General features: G+C 35.9%; 1 protein-coding gene across 2 annotated transcripts; it reads left to right on the forward strand.

The window, feature by feature from the left end:
• Positions 1-165: 165 nt before the first annotated feature.
• LOC148845608 (uncharacterized) lies at positions 166-17,233 on the forward strand. Of its 2 annotated transcripts, none has more exons than XM_088953617.1 (5): positions 166-1,051; positions 4,448-5,552; positions 13,229-13,639; positions 13,766-15,382; positions 16,297-17,233. In XM_088953617.1, exons 1-5 carry the CDS (start codon positions 579-581, stop codon positions 16,837-16,839), a joined length of 4,149 nt encoding a protein of 1,382 aa, XP_088809743.1. In that variant the 5' UTR covers positions 166-578; the 3' UTR covers positions 16,840-17,233. The 2 variants fall into 2 exon arrangements, with proteins under 2 accessions (XP_088809743.1, XP_088809742.1); XM_088953616.1 differs by having other exon boundaries at positions 168-1,051; positions 4,445-5,552.
• Positions 17,234-24,317: the final 7,084 nt, after the last annotated feature.

Below are 24,317 nucleotides of genomic sequence, written 5' to 3' on the forward strand. Positions count from 1 at the left end.
CGCACACCCGATTTACACGATACTCGTATCTCAAGAGGATAAGTAAGTCGGATGTATATGTATCATAAAACTTTTAATAACCCAATTTGGACGTGTTGACCCAAAGTCATTTTCTGCAGTCGAGTCTACTCATGTATTCCACGCTTCTGTAAAATATAGCAAGAAAGAGGGTTAAAATTGGAAAAATGTCTTTCCAAACCAATTCCTACGAAAGGGACGGAACAGTACCGTCAATTCTTCTCTTCTTTGTTCTTCACTTCTTCCTCTTTTCTTCTTCATTCCAACTGTCAAACGGTGAGGGTGAAGTCAAGGCTCTCTCTCTCTTTACACGAAACTGTCATTCTCTCTCAAGAGAATATAACAGTGTGATACAAAGAACCTTTCGAAACAGCCAAAGTTTCCCCTGAGACTGAGAGTCTGATATTTTATTTTAATTTCAAACCTTTTTCTTTTTTAATGGAGGAAATAAGGAATCAAATACCAGTTCTTTATAAAGAAATGGAGGGTAATTTAATCCAAGTGGAGACTGCAAATAAAAAAGGAGGAACTGAGGAAGGATTACTGAGTACGGAGTGGATATGGAGGAGAATGAATATCGGGTGGCTCCTCCGCCCATCGTATTCCGGTGGGACGTGTTCCTGAGTTTCAGAGGCGAGGACACTCGCCATGGCTTCACTAAGAACCTCTTCAACGAACTCGTAAGGAATAATATCCGAACGTTCATGGACGACGAGGGGTTGCACAGAGGGGATGAGATCGCGCCGAGCCTATTGACGGCGATAGAGGATTCGGCGGCGTCGATCGCAGTCATATCGAAGAAGTACGCGTCGTCCAGGTGGTGCTTGGAAGAGCTGGCGAAGATCGTGGAGTGCCGGCGGCTGATACTTCCGGTGTTTTACCAAGTGGATCCCTCCGATGTACGACAACAGAAGGGCCCCTTCGAAGCTGACTTCCAGACGCTGGAGCAACGTTTTGGAGCGGAAAAGACCTTGGTATGGAGAGCAGCTATGACGAAAGCTGGTGGAATTGCCGGTTGGGATTCCAGAGTCTGGTATTTCCTTAATTCTTGTGATTCCTATCTCATATATTAACTGCATTTTTTTGTTACTTTTCCTTCTGAGATAACAGAGAAAGAATTAGCATATAGAAACCCTTGTGTCTTTTTGTTTAGAATCTTTCGTCCCCTTTCTAGCAAAATTTTGGAAAAATCCTGCTTTTTTGATGGGGATCTAAGTTTAAACTCAAAATTTGACCAACGGAAAAGAAGTGTAAGACATGCTAGATCTCTCCTAGTCTTTTCTGATAATGCAGATCTTATAGATCTTGTAAATACAGATCGACCAGCGAAGCATTGGGTGGATCAACTACATCGCTGCAGTCTAAGACATGCTAGATCTCTCTTTTTGTGTATAAATTTTGTACATATTAATAGACAGCACAATCAAGCTGCTAATCTCTTTGCTTACATATCATGCATGGGGCAGCTATGTATCCAATATGACTCTCGAAATGCACACTTTAATAGATTATACGAAGAGAAACATTACAATCAACAATAACAGACTCTAGAAGATGTACATATCATACAATAATTATCACTCTATTTCAGTTTCTATAATTATAATTTGTGATTTTTATTAATTTTTTTGGGATAAAATTTTATTTTTAACATACAATTGTTTATTATACGTATAATTTTAAAATAAAACATATAAATCATTTAAGGTAGATAAAATAAATTATTTTTATAATTTTCAGTTTCTATTAAGATTTTGGGGAAAATTAACTCTTAAATTATTTAGTTCAATTTTTATAATTATATATAATTTGCAATTTTTATTAATTTTTTTGGAAAAAGTATTTAACTATTTATTTAGTATTTTTATATAAACGATAACTATTTTTTCAAATAATAAATATGTCTTCATTTTTAACATATAATTTATATTCAATATAAAATATATAAATCATTTAAGATAAATAAAACAAATTAATTTTATAATTTTTAGTTCTTATTAAAATTTTGGGAAAAATTAAATCTTAAATCAAAGTTTAAATATGTTGTCAAATTAGGGTCTGATATGCCTCCATATTGGTGAGTGTAGGGCCATATCCACCGATACAGTGCGATAAACACCACTACAGTGGTGTATTGTGCCGATACGCATGACTGGTAGGATATACATAGAGTTGTAGCATATCTTGTGCTGGTGAGCATGGATACGGATACAATACGCCCCATATCAGGTGTATCGTATTGATACTTTAATCCTTGTCAATGTATTGACATCCCTGAAGTTCTGTATCATTGTCCTATGATAAAGGCTATAGTCAGTTCTGGGCCTGAAATATAAGCCCGGACGGACCGGGGCCGGATCGTGGTCATACTTCTTTGAACACAATACATTTAATATGTATTAAATATATGTTATAATTTATGTAATATAAAATATAGGTAAATTAAAGATTGTTATGCTGTACTTAGGGGGTGGCAGCCCCTGAAATTTGTTTCTCACAAAGACATGTCCCAACCTATTGGCTGATGGCAATAAATAGTAAAATGATGAAGTAGCCATTCTAAATCACAAATTGTTCCCTAGATGAACTTTGTTAATAGAAAGTTACTTCCCTGAAACTAGAACTAACTTACAAAGAAGAGGTATGCAGCTGTCAGATGTTTCTTGTGGTCTTTGTGGGTTGCAGCCAGAGTCCACAGACCACCATCTTTGCCTTCACTGTCCAGTTACTGCCCAGGTGTGGGATCACTTTTTAAGGGCTGTGGGGATTTGCTGGGTCATGCCGAAGTCTGTGAAAGAATTACTATCCTGCTGGAAGATCAGAAATTTGAAGAAGAGAGGAAAGTTAGTGTGGAGATCTATCCCAGCAGTTGTCTTATGGTCCATTTTGGACTGAAAGAAACAACAGAATCTTCTGTCATAAGATGAAAAGTCCAGAGGAGATAATGCGGTGTGCAGTCAGTAAATTGCTCCTGGATTTCTGTCATTCCAGAATTCAAGCATCTGAATGTATTCCAGTTGCTTAGGTCTCAGTGTATTTGGTGTTGGTAATTGGTATTGATCTCTGTCCTGTCTCTTTCTGGACTGGTTTCTGTTTGTATCTTCATTATTTTTCAATAAATTTACCTTACCGTTTCAAAAAGAAAAAGATGAACTTTGTTAATAGAAAGTTAAGAGAAACACATGAGACTTAGAATGGATTGAAAAGATGCACAAAATTCATTAACAAATGCACATATACATATTCTATGCATATGCATGTGTACATATAATTAAAAAAAGACACTTTTATATAAATAAAATGCATGTATGTATATGCATTTCTTCGGGTGGGCTTGGGCTGCCCGAATCCTCAACCCAAGTTAAGGTCAGGGCTATCAGGTCTCAGTTTTCTGGCCTAGGCCCATCCCAAAGCCCAAAAACTGAGGCCCAAAACGTGCAAAAGCTCAGGTTGGGCTTGCCCAAGTTTCATCCCTAATTACAATAGTTAGGTTGGGCCAGATTTGGGTTTAAGTGACTTTGGGCTGGGTGTGTGATGAGCCAAACCTGCACCAAACCCAACCCACTGAGTGCAATAGTAAATGATGTGTCAAATTTAAAAAATACAAGCCATGTACACGATGTACCAAATTAACCTAATTTGGACAATCACAATGGTCTCTTATGTTCAGTGCCTTAATGTCAACCATGAGGTACTAAGATTCAATGAATCCAATCCATCAAAAAAATGTAGCAAATCAGCACAAAATCTAGGCTATCAGAATCGTCTCCTACGAGCAATAAATTTGTTTATAGTCTTAGTTAATCTTTAGTTTTATTCATTGGATATGGTGAAAGGGCTCTAACTAGCTTTGCTCTATTTTTTTTTTTAATTTTTTTTTGGAGATTCATGAATATATTTTAAAGATCTTGTTGTTCTACTATTTTTTTTTTTTTTTGAGATTCATGAATATATTTTAAAGATCTTGTTGTTCTTGAACTAGGACAACAAGATGGCATCAGAGGAAGAAGAAGATTTTGACTATGATGAAGATGTTGATAATGATCAGAATTGAAGTTAAATATGATTAGAAATTTACATTACCATTTTTTTTTTCAAAAACAAAGTTGATTACAATTATGATTTGTTATGAATTGCTAGGTTGTTTTGGTGTTAGTTCCTCCTTTTTTTATTATTCTTGGTCACTTTTCATCCAATTCTTGCTTAATTTCCTTGATGTTTTTATTCTTCCTTGTCTTGTTTGACCTTTAAGTTTGATAACTTTATTCTAAATCTTCCTCCTCTTGGGGTTCCAGTTATTAGATCTGTTTGTACTATAAATATATGGTAAGTTGTGAATTCACTATAAATAGAACTATGGGAATTACTAAAAACTGTAAGTTCAATACTAATTTTGTATTCTTTGCCATCTTTTGATATTTACTAGCAGGGAAGAATCACAGTTGATACAAGCTTTAGTTGAAAGGATTTTGACCGTTTCAAGTAATATTCCATTAGGTGTGGCTAAGCATCCTGTTGGTCTCAATTCTCGTGTAGAAGAACTGATGAAAGTGTTAGATGTTAAATTCAATGATGTCCGAGTTGTGGGACTTGTTGGAATGGGTGGGATTGGCAAGACAACCCTTGCTAAGGCCGTTTATAATAAAATGGTCTTTCAATTTAAGCATCACAGCTTCATGTTTAACATCAGAGAAACTTCAAGGAAAGGGTGCAATTTAATTTCACTTCAAAACAAGATTCTTCATGATCTTTTCCCTGTTAATGCATTACCTGTGGATGATGTCAGTAAAGGTATCAATGTTATTAAACAAAAAATTCATGAAAAGCCCGTTCTTGTTGTTCTGGACGATGTTGATGATGTGAGAGAACTTGAGGCTTTAGCTGGTGGGAGAGACTGGTTTTGTGATGGAAGTAGGATTATTATAACCACAAGACATAGACAGATATTAAAGGACATTGTAAATATAACCTATGATGTTAAAGAATTGAATGAGAGTGAGTCAATCCAACTCTTCAGTTACCATGCCTTTGGGAGGGAGAAGCCTCCGGAAACTTTCATGTGTTTTACCAAGGAAATTGCATTACACACAGGAGGATTACCATTGGCATTAGAAGTTTTTGGTTCTCTTTTGCTTGGTAAGAAAGTAAAAGAGTACTGGGAAGATACACTGCAGAAGTTGAGAAAGATTCTTCCAGATGACCTCCATAATTTGTTAAAGATCAGTTATGATGCATTGGATGAAGAGAATAAACGCATATTCCTTGACATTGCATGTTTCTTTTCTATCATGGACATGAGCAGAGAAAGTGCTATTGATATATTTAAGGGCTGTGGTTTCCATGCTGAGACAGCAATGACAGAACTTGCAATGAGATCTCTCATAAGGATTGTTGATGGAAATACCTTGTGGATGCATGACCAGCTTAGAGACATGGGACAGCAAATTGTTCGACAGGAATGCTTTGAAGATCTTGGTATGCGTAGCAGATTGTGGGATCAGGATGAAGTAATGTCTGTTTTGGACTCTAAAAAGGTATTTGTCTTCCTTCTCTATTCTCTTATGCAAACAAGCCTAATCATTTTAAGTTTCAAGAAACCCATAACAATCGACGTAGGAAGTGGGTGATTGCATGGATATATGCAATGGTGTGCTATATGAAGGGGAATTTGTGGATAAGGTGTTCAGATTTGGTAAATAATTGTGGAATATGATTTAGGAGGTGTTTCAGGGTACAAACTATTAGAAATTAGCTGTTGTGTATTAGATATCTAATGCCTAGAATCTGGATGGAAACTATTGATTTAAGATAGAGAAGATTTAAATGACATCAGAAAGAAAGTGAACTAGAAGTTAGGTTAATCCAACGTCTCCAAGGCAAACCAACAAGTTTTGACCCCAGAAGTTTGGCTGCAAGAAAAGTGATTACAACTTCAATGTTTCTGTAAACTAAAAATTCACTAATGAACTTTTATCTATTTTTATTCTTTAGACTAGTTAACCATATTCTTAGGCAATTATTTTTGATAATTAACATCAGTTATATTAATAAGATATAAGAACCCGAATCTGTCCGGAATGGACAGAAGGGGATGTACAAAGACAACACAAATCTGAACACACGCAAAGACAGTATACATAAGACAGATTCCAAAGGGATCCCTGGCCCAGGCCAACCCCATTCACACCAGCTCAAGCTAAACCATCAGCTAGGGATTTGGCTGATCTTGTGACCCACTTGAATGAGCAGTTCAGGTTTCTTCCCTAATTTCTGGCCTCCCTAACTAAAACTCTAAACTTCCAGGCTGGATCCACATAATTGTTGGGCCAAGAAATAACCACTTTACAATCATTTTCCATGGTGACCTCCCTCCATTTCTGCAAAGTCAACAGTTTAAGCCCTTGAATTACTGCTAACAGTTCAGCCTTCAGAGGAATACCAAAGCCAACTGAACCATAAAAGTTAGTTTAATGATTCCTAGACAGCAATCATCAAATGTGGACTTTCCCTTTGGCAATCCTGCAATAATCTACCATCCTCTTAACAGGTCATCCACAGATATATTTTTAAATGCTTAACATACTAGCACCAAATGAGCCACCCTTTCCTTAATCAGGTCAATCATGACACCCACCCCTAACTCCTTATTATCAAATACCCTTGCTCCCCCCTTCCCCATACTCTATAATATTGCAGCTCTTATACAGTGCCACAACAATTTCATGATCAATGAAAACTTGGGTATAACCATAAAAAAGTAAATAACACAATTTGACAGAAAATAAAAGAAACCCCAAAATTATGAAGTTCTCATTGCTGAAGAAATTAGGAGAGAATTGATTGTTCTCTCAACATTCTTCTTTTCCTTTTGCACCATGTCATTAAGTAACTAGAAAATGAATGAAAAAGGGGTCCTAAGTTCACTTTTTATATTTATTTCCTAGGTACCTAGGCTACTGATGCCAAAGTTCTATTTTCTCTCTTACATTGCACATGGGCTAAAAAGAACCATTGCTGACAATTTGTTGTTCTATTTTGTTGATACCAAAATGTTTTTGTTTTCAAGGTTATACTCTATGCTGTTCATTATTACACCTTAAACTTTTCCAGTTTGCATATTAAGACCCCTGCTAATCTTAGTTGTACCTTGGGCAGTTTGGAAACATCGATGAGCCTAATGTGCATCAGAGAATAGTAGCATGGAGAGTTTGGTTCTGTTCCAGAAAAAAAAATGCTTTGTACCATAGAATGTGCCTGTATCTTCTTCTTCTAAGTTATTGGTAACAACAAAAAAAAGGATTGGTATGAAGCTAAGGGACATGATGAACAAAATGAATGCAAAGACCATTGTTAAGCTTAACCACACCCAGCTCAGAAATGGGAGTATGGGATCCATTGGCAATGGTTATTTTATTTTTCCTAGAACACAATTTAATTTAAATGAAATGGATAAATATTCTAGTTGTGCGATCACTGGCTCCAAATTTAATTACCTAGGGGGGTAGGGACAAACACATGACAGGCAATACCATTAATTGATTTTGAAAATCTAGTGGATAGAGAACTAGGTGTAGAAGAGGATACTCCACCAGTCTCTAGATGAATTAGAAGATTGCTTAGCTTCTCTAGCAATCCAGAACTAGTCAACTCAGATGTGTCTGTAGGAGGGGCTGATGTACAAATATCTGATGCAATGGCAACATGAGCATTTCCCTTCTTGTTATTCCTCAACTTGTCCAGCTTCAAATTAAGATGCATTTTCCAATAATGATCTTGGGTGTGTTTAGGCTTTTTGCAATAGTCAGAAACCACTTCCTCCTCTGCAAAAGTACTCTTACCATTGACTAATTTGTTCTTTGTAGTCATCAAAGAACTATCTCTTTGGTATTTGCATTTTTTTTTTGATAAATGATTGATAATTTATTCATAATAACCAGAATGAATTTACAAAACAGCCTGCCCAAGGAGAGGCACGTGCTGGTACCTCTCCTCAACAACAACAAAGTACTACATCAGACTAGGAGATGAGAGTTTACAGAACTGCCCAGAAGAAATGTTCCCTTGATACCCCTTTCTTAGCTAACCCATCCGCTATGGTATTAGCTGTTCTACCCACCACTGATAATTAACAGTCATGTTCCTTGAAAACCAATTAGCATTCCTCATAATATCCCTGTAGCACCAAATAACTGAAGCTGGATTTTTTAACCGACCCACAATGACTTTGGAGTCTCCTTCAATAAGCAAATTCTGAACTCCTAACTGATCTGCAATCTGAATACCTTGTACTGCCACTAGAAGCTCAGCTCTAATAGAGTCCCCTATACCCACGGAGCCTGAGAATAAAGCTAATACATTACTATCTTTATCTCTCAGCACCCCTCCTATCCCTGATGGACCTGAATTTCCTTGGCTGCTACTATCAAAATTCAGCTTTGTCCAGCCTTCTGAAGGAGGCACCCACAAAGCTGGTACCCTGTTCTTCCTATTACTGCTACTAGCCACAGCTATCCAATTCTTCCTGTTACTGCTACTATCCCTGATGGACCTGGATTTCCTTGACTGCTACCATCAAAATTCAGCTTTGTCCAGCCTTCTGAAGGAGGCACCCACAAAGCTGGTACCCTGTTCTTCCTGTTACTGCTACTAGCCACAGCTATCCAGTTCCTCCAAATGTCATCAAAGGAATATATTTTAAAGGAATCCAATGATCTCAACCAATGAGTTGCCCTGGTCAAAATCCAATCCTTTACATTCTGAAAATTTCTCTCCTCTTGGAAAATCCTCGCATTTCTTTCTTCCCAAATTGTCCACAAAGCAGCGGCTCTAATGCACCTCCACATTGTTTTACCAATTTTTGTGGGCTACACAAAGAAGTAAGGGTCAAAGAGCTGATCTACGGCTGCGGTCAAATTCCATCTGCTTCCGGAACATTGGTGAATCGTCTAGCTTGATGAAGGCCACCATTATTCGCTGCAGAAACTGAAACGCAAACGTCGCGGGAAGAGATCTCTCTGTCTCTCTCTTTGGTATTTGCATTATAGCAGCCCACCTACTCTCCTCATCTTGAACCAAAGAATAAATGGTTGGAAGGCTCAGAATATCGTTACTTAGATTGTGTTGTATTGTAAAGTCCAACTCCAAATTCAACTTCAACCTTGCTAAGAACTCAAACACTTGAGCCTTCTCTACAAACTTCAACTATTGCTTGGCATCTGAAGGATCTCCGAACTCCAGGACCTTGAGATGATTCATCTCCTCCCAAATCGACTGCAGAAAAGAAAAGTACATGCAAGGCCACAGTCTTTTCCCTTTGCCTCAAATTACTTGCCTCTCTTCTAAGTTGGTACACCCACATAGTATATTTAGCTTGAGAGTATGTGGTATACACCCTATGCTATATTAGCAGTAGACATATAAATTATGGGCTACATAGGCTGCATGGAATAAATCAGCCATGACATAACAAGAAGATTTTCTTGCTCCCATAAGCAGGATCATAGGTTGCTTGACCTCTATTTTTTTTGAAGAAACTCTAGAAACCTTAGCATGCTCCATCCTCCAATGGTTAATTTAGTAGATTTGGACCACTCAGAAAAATTGGTCCCATCAAAGTTAACCCTAGAAACCCTATTCTTCTCTTGAAGTTTCTTGTAGCACTTGGCATCCTCTGGAAAACACCATTCTTCAACCTCTAGATGATCTATTTTCTACCATAGATATTGCAAGGATGAGAAATACATAAAGACTGATTACTCCTGGTGAAGATTGATGACTTCTTGTCTCAACTGATACACTCTAGCTGTGTTTTGTACTTGTCAATATGTTTCGGCCAAGACATTAGACATCTCATATTTCCTTGGCTGAATCCAAAATCATATAATTCCGGGCAATATGTGGTTTCATACTTGCATTAACCCTACACGCCAAGATACATAGCCATCGAGTTTTCCTTCTTCCATTTGGTATGAGATGGGTCATCAGGATCAAGTTCTTTCTCCTTACCAATTAGGTATCCTAACTTTTATTTGCCTCCAGTAGAGAGCCTGGATGTTTTAGCCCACTCCAAATAAATAGTCCATCCAATCTCACAGTTATAACCTGCAAGTTGGTGCTATCTCCAAATCCAACTGAAAGAAAACTAGGTCCTGAGGCCTTTTTACTTTCTTGATCAGTAGCCATCTCTCATTTGATTTTGGTTCCCCTCTTCAATACACTAAAATCTTCTGAACACACTGCCTGTTAGATTCCAAGAAGATATTGTTAAGCGAAATTGACATAGGAGACTTATGATAATACCAGTTTGACTAATTGGTCCAAGTCCAAACCAAGCATTATTTTTCAAGTTTGGTATGGGTAGATAAGTTTGTATTAATTTATATTATTTTTAAATGGGAATTTATTTTTATTAAATTTTATTTTTTTAATTTAGAAATAGAATTTAAATGGACTTTAAATTGGGTAGGAATGAGAACAAACACATGGCTTCTAGCCCAGCCTCAGCACAAAACTCATTACAAAAAGGATCCAAAGAATCAAAATTGATCCCAAAAGCTGCCAGGCATTTAGTACGGCCCTGAAACAGTCCCTAACAAAGGACATTTAGTGATGGGCAGCAAAACAGGTTTGAAGAAAAAACTGCAAAATATTCTTCATACTTTAGAAAATTATGGGATCACTTCCAGGAGATCTAAAAGTATGTGTGATTGAACACATCAAGTACCATTAACAGATTCATTGTAGCCAGAGACTAGGACTGTAATTTTGCTTTTGGTCTCTATGAAATCAATTAAAAATACCAGATCACTTTAGAACAGCATGAAAGATGTATGTAAATTACCCTAAATTCATGAGCAACTAGGATATATGGTTTTCATGCTTTGGAAAGGGCTGTCTGTATGGGTGCTAACGTCATCCATATGGACATTGACCTTGGTATCACTTCAATCACTGTATCAAACTTCCTTGATCAATACCAATTCTTTGATACCAAGTTATTTTTGTTGGACAGGTAGAGAAGAAAAAAAAGTAAATAGTAGAAGAAGAAGAATGGAATTTATGTGAAAAAGGCTATCTTGGAGGGCATGCCCCAATTCTTTAACTTAAATATTTGAGATTTATATATGCATGAATGACCACACTACCCCTCATTACACATTAAAACAATAGTGGCAAGATTGCTTCATTCTTACTCATTCTCAACAGAGCTTAATGTCACAGTTAATTGCGCTCCAAGAAATGCTAATGCTCTTGCTGATTTATTTGCTAGACAAGGGGTGGTTCCAGGAGGAGCCTGATATATCAGTAAAAGCGGGTAGATTGTTACACAGGTTTTCCATTTTTCTGATTTTGTACTGTTTGTGTTTCATTCCTTTAAAATAAGATCCCAATTGATTGGATGAGACAGAATATTCAAATTTCTAATCTTCAGTATTTTCCATTTGAAAATTACAAAGAAAAAAACTGAAACTAACTTCAATCATCAAACAAATCAAACCAAAATTCATCTAAAAATAGGGTGCACCAACCTGTATCATCTCAGTCTTGGGCTGCAACTTGACCATAACGACTGTTGATGTCATCCCAAGGTATGGTGAGATCAGCAAGTACTCCTATTAGACATGATCAGAAAAATATACTCCCTTTTGATCTCTGAGTGCTTTGATACCAAGTTGTGAAATATTTGCAGAGAAATAGTGGGAAAAAATATAAACGAAGAAGAGAGAAGGGGATGATGGAGAATGGGGTCTGAAAATTCTTTTTCTCATCTCACATCCCTCTATTATTAACTTTATATTTGGTGCCTTCACTTTTTTCCTTGTTATTACATCATTTTGCTTTTCATTTATAGTTTTGAAACCAATAACATATAAATAAAAGGTCATTACGCAATATTTTATTTTGCTACTAGATCATTACCCAATGTTATTCCCGGCTATATGGGGTCTAGGAGGGGTGGACCAGTTATGGACCTAGCCTCAACCATCTTTTGCATGAAGTGGCTGCTCTGAGAAATGTTCTGAAAATCATAAAATCATAAATGTCAATGAAAGTGAGGTTGAGTTGAAGAGATTGTAAATTGTAAGAATGATGGCCTTTTTGGAATATGGCAAAAACTTAAAAATATACACTGAAAACTTGTATATTGAGAGTAAAGTTATTTTACCCCATTTTAATCCACGTCTACCATATATGTACTTCATACATAATAGCTTACCGTTTAATTTCTAGAAGTGTATGATGATATAGTTAAGTTTGATTTCTAATCAATTAACCCACTTATAATGGCTAACTAACATAAATAGGATAGAAATTAAACTAAATAAGGTTCCTAAATAAGTCTTGGTAACTGAAATAAATATTATTGTAGTAAGGGTTTTAAAACAAGTTCCCTTGAAAAAAAATGAAAAAAAAAAGAAACAAAGGAATGACAAAATATGTAACTAGGTCTCAATTGAACTGTATTTGTAAGATTCTCTACTGAGGCAAGGGTTTGTAAGGGAACAATTGTTTTGGGCTCAGTTATTTTAAGGAGCAATTGTTTCACCTGCTCATGTGGGCATGAGGTGGTTTGGAAGTGATTGTTTTGGGCTCATTTGCTTTGACTGCTTTTTAGGGGTACTCATACCCCGTTTGTAACTCATGGTATATTCTTGTTTATATTAATGAAATGTTTCCTGTTATCTATAAAAAAATAACTATATTTGTAAGGTTCATGGGTCAAATCATGTGATTCAAGTAGTAGCCATAAGGTTTTTTAAACAAAGGATTCAGATGTATGGTTTGAATTAAATCCCATAGAATTCATAGTTTGAATCATGAATCATAAGATTTTCATAACTATTTCTGACTCAAACCCGTGTTCTCATGCTTGTTAGTCAGAGATTTCCCATGACACCTAACAGTAACTTATACTAGTTGTAAATAATGGTGAAGCCAATGGATCTAATGTTGTTTGACTGTATGATGGTCATAAAATGTAGACAGCAATCAATCACTCCTTTTTTTTCCCCATCTCAGCAGCTGTTTGTGTTGCTACAATGTTTTATTTGGTTATTTTCACAAATTACAAAATTTATTTTTATTCTATACATTTACTAATAAAATACAGTTTTGACCTTCTAATTCATTATGGCAAACTTTCTATTTGTTCCTTATTTAAAAAAATTGCTCTTTTGTTTTTATGTGCTTATTGTATGGTTGACAACAGGGAACAAGAAAAATTGAGGGCATCATCCTTGACATTGGAGAGAAGAAAATAAAGAGGGTTTTAAGCTCTAAAGGATATTCTAAAATCATCAAACGTGGAGGTCCTATTTCATGGTTGAAGGATAAATTCAAGAGTACTTTCAATTTTGAAGCAAGGAAAGAGAAGGGGGTGAAACTGTGCACTTATTCTTTCAAACCAATGATTAATCTAAGACTGCTTCAAATCAATAATGCTACCTTGGAGGGAAGCTTTAAACTTATGCCTTCTGAACTAGCATGGTTAGAATGGAAAGGATGTCCTTTGGATGCTCTTCCCTCTGGCTTTTCTACATCAAAACTTGCTGTCCTTGATCTGTCTCAGAGTAAAATTAGACATGTATGGGAATCAAGATGTATGGGTGGGCAGTACAAGGTAAGTTTTCACTTTATTACATTACAACCTTGAATTGCTTTCATATGTTGGGTGAACCCAGATTAAATAAACCTGGTGTAACTCCATATTTCCTTTATCTGAACTAAGGTAATTTTAATTGAACAGATGGCTAAGCAGCTGAAGGTAATGAATCTACATGGTTGCTATAATCTAACTGCTACACCTGATTTTGGTGGGCACCCGAAGCTGGAAAAACTTATTCTTGAGCGTTGCACTAAACTGATTGAAGTTCACAAATCAATTGGGGATCTAAGCATGTTGCGTATCTTGAACCTGGAAGGCTGTTGCAATCTGAAGGAATTTCCGAGTGATGTTTCTGGATTGACAAATCTTCAAAAGCTGATCCTCTCTGATTGCTCCAAACTGAAAGAATTACCTAGGGACCTCAGGAGAATGAAGTCTTTAACTGAGCTTCTTGTTGATGGAACTGCTATAGAGAAACTACCCGATTCAATATCCTGCCTCAAGAAACTTGAAATGTTCAGTTTAAGAAGATGCCAATCACTGACCCAATTACCTACTTCCATAGGAAAACTGGTTTTTCTAAGGGAGCTCTATCTGGATGGTTCTTCTTTGAAAGAAATACCTATTTCCATTGGCTCTTTAAAGAGACTAGAGAAACTAAATTTAGCTGGCTGTAAATTGATAACTACACTCCCTGATTCCATTGGAAATATGGAGTCATTGCTGAGTCTTTTTCTTTCCAGCACTTCAATTAGAGAGCTCCCTGATTCCATTGGCTCGTTATCCTGTCTGAAGTTTTTATCAGTTTTCCGTTGTCAATTTCTTAGCACTTTGCCCAATTCTATTGGAAGATTAACATCTATAAGTGAGCTTCACCTAGACTATACATCAATCAATGGTCTACCCGATGAGATTGGAAATTTGAACATGCTTCAGAACCTGGAGACAAGGTTTTGTAATTCACTGAGCTATTTGCCAGATTCAATTGTAAATATCTCAACTCTAACTACTCTAGTCCTCAATGATACCATCATTACTGAATTGCCAGAGTCCATTGGGCAATTGGAGAAACTTAAGAAATTGAATATAAACAAGTGCAGACGTGTCAGAAGATTGCCAGATTCCATTGGGAACTTAAAGAATTTGCACAGCTTGCTAATGGAGGAAACTGATATAACAGAGTTACCAGAAAATTTTGGGAACCTCTCAAGCTTAGGGGTATTGAGAATGACAAAACGTCTTCATCTTAAAAAGGCACAAAAAATTGCAGAACATTCAGAGCAGACTGTTCTCACAGTCCAACATAACAAGTTCTTTGTTCTTCCAACTTCCTTTTCTGATCTCTCTTTTCTATATGAGCTGAGTGCTCATTCTTGTGGATTGTCTGGCGAAATCCCTAATAATTTTGAAAAGCTAACATCATTAAAGACTTTAGAGATGGGACGCAACAACATCTGCAGACTTCCATCGAGCCTAAGGGGCCTTTCTGTTCTCAGAAAGCTTACCTTATCCCACTCTGTGGAGCTCAAGTCCCTCCCTCCACTTCCATCAAGTTTGACTGATGTTAATGTTGCAAATTGTACTGCATTGGAGAGTATATCTGATCTTTCGAACTTGAAGAATTTGGAGCATTTGGACCTATCAAATTGCAATAAAGTAATCGATATTCCAGGTTTGGAATCCTTGAATTCCTTGAAACGGCTTTATATGACTGGTTGCACAACGTGTTGTTCAGTTGTGAAAAGAAGACTCTCAAAGGTACTCTACTCTCTCTCTGTGTGTGTGTGTGTGTGTGTGTGTGTGTGTGTGTGTAAACATGTCCAATTGGGTCAATTAGGAAATCTTTGCAGAAGAGTCCACGTGGAGGAATCCTGTGTGCAATCTGATCCTCTATTGGGGACCCTCTAAGATAGGCAGATGTCCACTCAACTTCCACTGTCTTGGAGCTTTTTCCCCAAGTGATATGAACCTATACAAATGCAACCCGTCTTGGACCTTCTGGATTGGCCATATGTCCAATCCCACTGTCCACATTAGTCTATACATCCCCTTTTTTACCTGTGGCTTAACTGATTTGATGCTAGCTGTTTAAAGTTTTTTTTTTTTTTTTCTATTTTTTTTTTCGTACTGAACTTGTTCTGTAAATGTAAGGAATATAAGGTGGAAAGAGGAATAAAAAACTCTTTTTAATTCCAAACTAGTTTGCCAGATTGAAGATTCCTGTGTTGTTTTGGGACCTTCCCGAACGGACTTGACTAGCAAATCTGTTCCATTTTAAAAGTACTATAATGAAAGGTTTGTTTTACCCTTGGGGCCATGGTGTTTAATCTGAAATTTATCCCAATTAGATGGCAGCTAGAGGAGCGATTGGGGTCCTAATCAAATTTGGGAGATGGCGGGAACTTCTTTTGGCCACACATGTTCCTGCTGCTCTCTAATCAATGAGCCCAAATCTGCTGGTTCTCAAATCTCCTAATCAACAGCCAAGTTTCATTGTGATCTTGTCCAGTTGCCTAATATATGCCCTTGTTTTGGGGTAACTTTTAAAATTAAAATATTGAGACTCTGGAATCAGTAAATAATCCAAAATGAGATTGGTTATAGGACTGCAATATATGCACATCAACTGCAACATTCATGCACATATAAAATGTTTTGTTTCCTGATCACAGGTTGCTCTAAGGCATATACATAATTTGAGTCTTCCTGGGAGTGAGATTCCAAATTGGTTTGTTAAAGAAAGCTTGAATTTCTCAAGCCGCAGAAACCGTAAGATCAGGAATGTGATTATTTGTGTTGTCATCTCTCTGGACCAACAGTTGCAAGATGATTCCAGAGATACAGAGATTGTAATACCAGATGTTATGGCAAGAATCCTTAGAGAGCCTGGTCCTCGTTCAATATTCTGTACTGCATTGAACTTACAAGGAATTCCAAAGACCCATGAAGATCAGATTTACCTGTGTCGTTATCCTGATTGCTATCCTCTGGTTTCCTTTCTAGAAGATGGTGATAGGATTCAGGTAGAAGTGCGTGATCCACCATTTATTAAGGGTCTTCAACTGAAGAAATATGGGACTCATCTGGTTTTTGAAGATGATGATGACGACGACAATGACAATGACAACAGCAATGATGATGCAGCAGAACCAAGTCATGAAAGCCAGGAGTCTGTCTCAGAGAAACTATCAAAGTTTTTCATATCTTTGGAATGACTTGATCACTGATTTGAGTTTGGTTCACGTGGAATTGAAGGCAAATGCAAAAACGTTGACTGTAAGTTATTCAAATTCTAATGTTTCGTTTTGTTACTTGGAGCCTCAAGCAACCTTATTAGTATTGTTCTCTTTATCCTCTTGTGCCCCCTCCTCACCTTCATTTACAAGAATTTCTGGGTTTGAGAACTGAGATCAATAGCCCAGCAGGATCATCATTAGTGTAATGAGGTGGTTATCTGGAAAGTTAGTCATTACCATTGTACTTTATTTATGTTGTAAAAGCTAAAAACTACGTTACAAAGTTTTATAGTCATGCTATCTGTCATGAAAATCGTTGGACGTGAAAGCAATTCAGATTCTCTCCGAAAGACTTGAACCTTTCTGCAGTTTATATGTTGTTATAGTCAAGAAAATTGATCTAATTTATCGGAGTTGTTCTGTTACTGTTATATGTTGTTCTGTTTAGAATTGGGCTTAATACCTGAACCCAGACTAAGCCCAAGGTCAAATCTGAAGTGTCCAACCCGGGACAAGTCATATTGAAATTTGATGCATCTGGGTTGGGCTCGGCTCTGTTTGGTAAATCGACTCAATCAGCTCATATTAAAAATTGACATAAAAATTTAGAAAGTATGTGCATATGTATGCATAAAAATGAAAGATAATGTTGGGCCAGGCTCGATTTAACTAAGGGCTAGACACGATTCCAAACGGGAAAATAAAAAAAGTCTGAACTTTCAGGCCTAGACCTTGCCTGAAAGTCTAAGTTCAGTTTTCAGTCTATCTAAAATTGCAGGCTAGGTCAGTCTAGGCTCCGGTTGAGCCCGCCCAAGTTGCACCTCTACTGGTTCCCCCCAGTCCAATTCAAGACATTTTCATTCTTTTTGGTATTACATGATGCACATTACAAGGCGATTCAGGTGGAGATCAGATCTGCTACCCTAGATGCTACCCACATGTCCCCACAAGACACTACAGCAGTCCATTAGTAATATCTTTCCATAAATGACAAATGAGATGTTCCCAATGACAAGAGAGACAGCAGTCCTTGTCTCTCTTTCAAACTCACAAAAATCTTCTAGAACATTTTTGCTCTTGAGTTCTAAAAAGAAGAAACAAAAAAGGCCTCTGTGATATTATGGTTTCTTCAAATATAGAATTTAAAAATCTGTGCTGCCAAAAAGACTATGATACCGGAAGGTCTTTGATCAATAAAAAATCCCCATTACCACTTTTATTATATACCAGTCGATTGGTTGCAAGTTTTTCTGGTTATTTTTGACAAAATCCCAAAGGTAAATCCATTCATCAAACTCTTTCATTTACATCATATAGTAAAGATGGGAGATAGAAACTCTAGTACAGTGGATTAGGATTTAGCCTTGATAAGCAACTAAATGATTAGGATTAGGATTTAGTACAGTGGATTAGAGGTCCAAATGATTTGGGGCGTGAAATAATACTCTTGCAGCTATGAATGAGCATGTGTATGCTCCATGCATGGAAGTTGTTCAGTATCCCCCAACAAGCAAGAGATTAATCAGAGTCAGAGCATCACCTTTAAGACTTGGAAAAAAGAAGTGACTTAATGATGCAATACAGGAGAAGGCCAATAAGTTCTATGCATGTTGAGACCACTCCAAGACATATAGGAAGCTGGGATGATGTTCCTAAATGGCGTTATTTATCCAACAAAGTAAACAATTACTAAGTTGGCTTTGACAACCCATTTTAGTTCATATTTTCCAAGTTAGTGTCATAATAGAATTTACAAATTTGTCTCCAATTAGGATTTTCTTTTTGAGGAGATTTAGTAGGATTCTCATAAGAAGTGCTCAAGTAGATTAGGAAATTTTCATATAGGATCCATAAGGGGGTAAAGAAACCAATATAAAGAGTAGCTAGGGCAAAGCTATGGTAGTTTTGGTTGATTTTCTCTTAATTATTTAGTGAAGAATTGTTCTTTTTGTTTAATCAAAACGACCGGTATACATATACTTATATATATTTTTCATATATTTATGTATATATATTATATATGTTTTATATTATCTATATATTATAAATGTATATATATGCATTATATATAAATATATATTTATAATATATAATATATTATTTATTATTTATAATATAATATTTTATATGTATTTTAGGGTTTTATTATATATATTTATATATTTATTTATAATATATATTATAAAAATAAAAAACTAAAAAATCGATGAACCAAACTGAGAGTTAACTAAACTGATCAAACAGTTAATCGATCGACTTCGGTTCGGTTTTGGTTATTGATTTTTCAAAAGCTAGTACTACTGGTTCAGTTTGAAAAATAGGCCCACAGTTTGATTAATTGAACCATGAGCACCCCTAATTACAACAAACCATTTGAGAGGTATAGGGTGAGCAAGAAACTGATCGAAAACCCTTAATTACAACAAACTAGCTAATGTGAACCACTTTGTTACTTGTAGGCGGTATAGGATTAGCAAGAAAAACTGAAAACTTGAACCAAATCAAAAAACTTAGCAAAACCAAACCAAAATCAGATTAACCAAACTAGTTGGTTCGGTTTCGCTTAACCAATATGGAAAACTGGTGGTTAACTGAACTAACCGGTATATATATATATATTATAAATTGATAAATATACCTTATATAAATATATACATTGATAATATATAATATATTATTTATTATTTAAAATATAATATTTTATATATTTCTAGTTTTTTATTATATACTTATATATATTTAATATATATTGTAAATATAAAAAACCAAAAAACCGATAAACTGAACAAACGATTAACTGAATCGATCAACCGATTAACCGATCAATTTCAATTTGATTTTGATTACCGGCTTCTAAAAAATGGATAATACTGATTTGATTTTAAAAATAGGTGCACGGTTAACCAAACCGTTAGCACCCCTAATTATGGGGGATTTTGGTTTAATAATAGCCATGATGAAGTGTATTGCAATCGATGGTTCAGTTTATTAACCAACAACAAGGGATCTCAAGTTGAGGATTCAACATGAGTTGAGTTTTATAATCTTTTGAGCATCTCCCTCAAGAAAAACATGTGAATATGTGATAACCGGAGCTCATGAGCCATCGATAATTAAAGTAAAGCACTGGATAAACACATTTAAATAAATTTTTAATTAGTCTCCTTACTTTTCGATTAATAATATATGTAAGTTGGCGAAAACATTAAGAAAGTGATGGGATTTTTATGAAAAATTGAAGGTAGATCATTTATTGATATCCATAATGCATCTAGGGAATGGCTAATGCATTCAATCACCACCCGAGGTACCTCGGGAATTCCATTCAATCAACCAAAACAGCTTTTGGGCACCAATATGAAGTTAGTCAAGAAAATGGGAGCAATTCTTTAACTAAAAAAAGGCTTATTCATTTCTTTATGATTAATAAGAGCGGCAAGTTGCATTATTATAAACAACTTCTAACCTCCTCCCTTCCTCCTGGGATTTTGAATTATTGTATGGTTGATTCTTTTTAAACAATACTATACTGAAATGACAGGAATTGTATAGGGATAGGATGGGTCTCAAGTCCAAGCTTGAATACGCGTGATTTGGTTGTTACACAGAAAGGAATAATCAAGCTCATATGCATGGCTCTGTGGCAGATTTTTCACAGATAAAAGCAAAGAATAAAACAGTAGGAAAAAAAAAAAAAAAGAAAGAGAGAATGGTTTAATTGCTTACTAGTATCTGATGTATCAGAAGAAAGTGGTGCTGGTTTATCACCTCCTTGTACAGAAGTTGTCATGTGGTGCTTAAGCGTTACTATTGACTGCTTCCGATCTCTTCTCTCTTCTTTACCAAATAGTAGCCAGAAATGAATTGCAGATCAGGAATTTCAGTATGATCTCTTCTCATCTTCTGTTCTTTTTCAAATTCACCCACTTCCACCATCACCGGACCACCAGCCGCACCATCGCAAGTTCTCTCCCTTGTTTCTCTCTCTCTCTCCCCTCGTTATTTCTTCTTCTCTCTCCCTCCGGAAATGGAAGAGATGTCCCCAATGTAAGTTTTTTTTTGGGGGGGATAAATGTTTACATATTACGTGCAAATTCGTTTCATCCTTTAAACTACTAATGAATTAGCTTTTGTTAGTCATCTTTGAACGGTGCAATAGATATAACATTATTTTCTCAGAAAATGGCTCTAAAAGAATGCATCGATGCCAAAAAATACTTACTTTGTAATGGTTCATGGCGACACATGAATTAAACCTCAAAACACTCTCTTGTTTTTTGTTTTTAAATTCTGATTTTCAGCCATCAGGTGTAAATTTGAGTTCTGCTATGAGTGAGTTCTAAATGGTTTGAACTCATGTTGGTTGCCAGAGAGACTAAGGATTGAAGAGAATTAAATAATCATAGTAACTATGTCAAAAGGGTACTTAACAATTATATATTTTATGATAAGGGAAGTTTAGTTTGCTTGTTTTTAGAGATTAGAATTATCAAAAATCCCTTGTATTGTAGTTTAATGAAAGAGTGATAGAATATATAGATAATACGGTCCCTTTTTAATAGACTGTCTCATCGAAGAATATGTTATGGTCTTAAAACCATTTTATGTTATCTAGCAAATGAAAGCTAACAGCTATCAACGGTCTACATGAGTGGATCAGTTTCAACCACTATAATAGCCACTGTTGCTTACAAATAAGGTCTAGAATAGAAACACCTTGAATGAATACCGCGGTTGGTCACCACCACAACTGAAACATAAATGCCATGAATTTGTCAAATCAATAAAGGATGCTTGAATGTATAGAGATGTTCTAAGGGTCAGTTTTTCATTTTTCTTGTCACCACTGGCAACTACAACAGATCTGGTTGTTTGCCTTCATGATGAAATAGAATAGTCAAGGCCTTTTTCTTTAAGTTGTTTGGTTTGCTGTTTTGATTGTTTGGGTGAGATTTGTTTGGTGGCATTTGCATTGCATGCCCATTGGGTGGGCATGATGCTTTGGAATGTATTATCTTATTGTACACTTCTTTAATAAACTTTACCTTACTATTCTTTTTTTTTTTTTAAAGAAAAGGTTAATCTCTTGGGCTATGTTTGATATGAAGGAAAAAGTAGGGAAATGTAGGAAAACCTTTACAAACCTTGTATAGGTTTCCTTGCCTTTTCCTTCCTTTCCCTACTTTTTCCTTCAAACCAAACACAACCTTAAGGGGGCATTCTTTTTCTGGATTTTGAGAGGGGATAAAGTTGGTCAATGGGATTTTGATTCCCATTGACCAATGTTCTTTTTTCAGATTTATGTAGGGATTAGGGAATGTTTCTTAATTCCCCGGGTAAGTAATACCCATCTCCTATGTGGGTAAATAACTTTCCTACCTTGGGGGAAAGTTACCAACACTTGAATGGGACAAAAGTGCCCCTTGTAATAATGGATTTTTATGATTAAAATGGTCATTACCTTATTTACATGGGAAATAAAAGAACATGAATAAATGCACTTACCCGAGTAACTCTTTCCTTGAAAACACTTGCGTGAGAAAGTGAATTTACCCAAATAAGTAACTTACCAAAAAATGAACGAGGCCTAAAAGTATATCTCTCACAATGGAAATGGAGGTTTTGAAAAACAAGGATATATCTAAGAGAAATAGAAAAAAGTGAAGGGAGCCTAAAATCAATCATAAACAGTGTTGAAGATAGAAGCATTCAATTGAAATACAAATATCTTTACCAAAGAGTCTACTCTAATCTATCCTTGTCGTTTGGAGGTTTGGTAAAACATGGCAAGAAATAGAACCCGAAGGAACAAAACCATCACTTTCTATTTTTTTGACTTTCTACTTTCTTGAAAGCATGTAAATGAAGTGAAAATATATATATTTTTCGGCTGTGGGGCACTACGTCTGAATTTGGTTTAGATTGACACCCCAACAACATGCTTTCACAATACACCATGTACATCTTAGGATGCATTGGGAGCATCTCCCATACTTGTCAATAAAAGATGTTTCTAATAGATGGTTGGAATGTACTAGAGGTGTAAATTGGGCCGTGCTGCCCGTGGCTTGGCATGGCCTAGCCCGGCACGATGGCACGCGGGCCGTCCGTGCAGTGTTGGACCTAGGATTTTAGGTCCTCAGGCAAGGCCGGCACGGCACCACCAAGTGGGCCATGCCGCTCGCGGCCCGCATGCCGGCACAGTCCAAAACGACCCATATATATATATATATAAATTATAGTTATATAATAATATATTAATAAAATAAATAATTGTTTTTAATTTTATTATACTAATTTATTTAATTAATATTATATATATAAGCAATTATATACATCAGAATTCATATAAAATTAAAAATTTAAGTTCTTTTTTTTCAAATTTTTAAATTAATAAATAAAAATAACTTTGACCCGGTCCATGACCCAACTTGAGCCCATGGGCCAACCCGACCCGTGGCACGACACTGCATGGCATGAGCCCGCAGAGACTTGGGCTGTGAATTGTACCAGACTGACCCCCAAACTATTCATTAGAAAGGGCAGTACAACCCGTAACAGCCCACGGGCCATACCAGCACGGCCCACTTTAGACATCTACACTGTACCAGCTACTCAGCCTTTTAAATTAGGTGCCAGGCTGTGGAATTAATGATAACATTCCAAGTCAATCATAAACAATGAGCTAGAAAAATAAGAGAAATCAACTACTCTAATAGCGATATGCTAATTCGATTCAATGGACTACTTTTTCATGTATTGTTGGAATTCACTTCATCCACTTTAAGCGGACTACATCAATATATTAATAAAAGTGGACTATTTCAATCCACTATACCCTCTATCACATGATTGAAACTTGAAAGTTGAAACAACCCCACACCAGACTCTATTATGTGTTGCGGACATTCGGTGAGTATTTAATTTCTATAAAATATCTTAGTCTTGATTGAGATATATATTATATTGTGATATATCTCAATTCAGACCTTATTATGGAAATGAAACTAAGAATATAATCCCGCCTCCTAACAGGCCGGAAAATCCCAACACTATCCTCAATCCTCATTCTCGAATTTGCCCACCCCACCGACATTTTATCTGCAAATCTATTTATTTATATTATAACATATTAATTTATGTATAGAATTAACATTTATTTTTATAATCACTTTATATAAAATATTATCTATAATGTCTTACAGTTGTTATTCGAGAATTGGTGTATTATAATGTCTTACATGTTATGGAATTATTAAAACATATTATCTATTGTATGGATGTAAATGGATTAGATTAAATTCGAATTGGTGTATATTTGAATCTGATTCGATAATATAAATTTTATATCAGGCCCAATTTGATGATTCGACAGATCTTGTAAAGTTTAAGCCGTATTCAAATTCATTAAGGATGTTGAATATCCAAATCTGCTATGTTCCAATTTAATTACTCAC

This window comes from Nelumbo lutea, chromosome 7, assembly GCF_056320005.1.
Source record: "Nelumbo lutea isolate HS-2025 chromosome 7, American lotus-T2T, whole genome shotgun sequence".
In the NCBI taxonomy this organism is placed as follows: domain Eukaryota; kingdom Viridiplantae; phylum Streptophyta; class Magnoliopsida; order Proteales; family Nelumbonaceae; genus Nelumbo; species Nelumbo lutea.

What these genes read in the sequence shown, in the direction of transcription:
- LOC148845608 (XM_088953616.1), top strand. Translation starts at nt 579, where the DNA reads ATGGAGGAGAATGAATATCGGGTGGCTCCTCCGCCCATCGTATTCCGG. An exon ending in GGTTGGGATTCCAGAGTCTG is followed by an intron (nt 1,052 to 4,444) that starts GTATTTCCTTAA and finishes GATATTTACTAG; the next exon opens with CAGGGAAGAATCACAGTTGA. An exon ending in CTGTTTTGGACTCTAAAAAG is followed by an intron (nt 5,553 to 13,228) that starts GTATTTGTCTTC and finishes GGTTGACAACAG; the next exon opens with GGAACAAGAAAAATTGAGGG.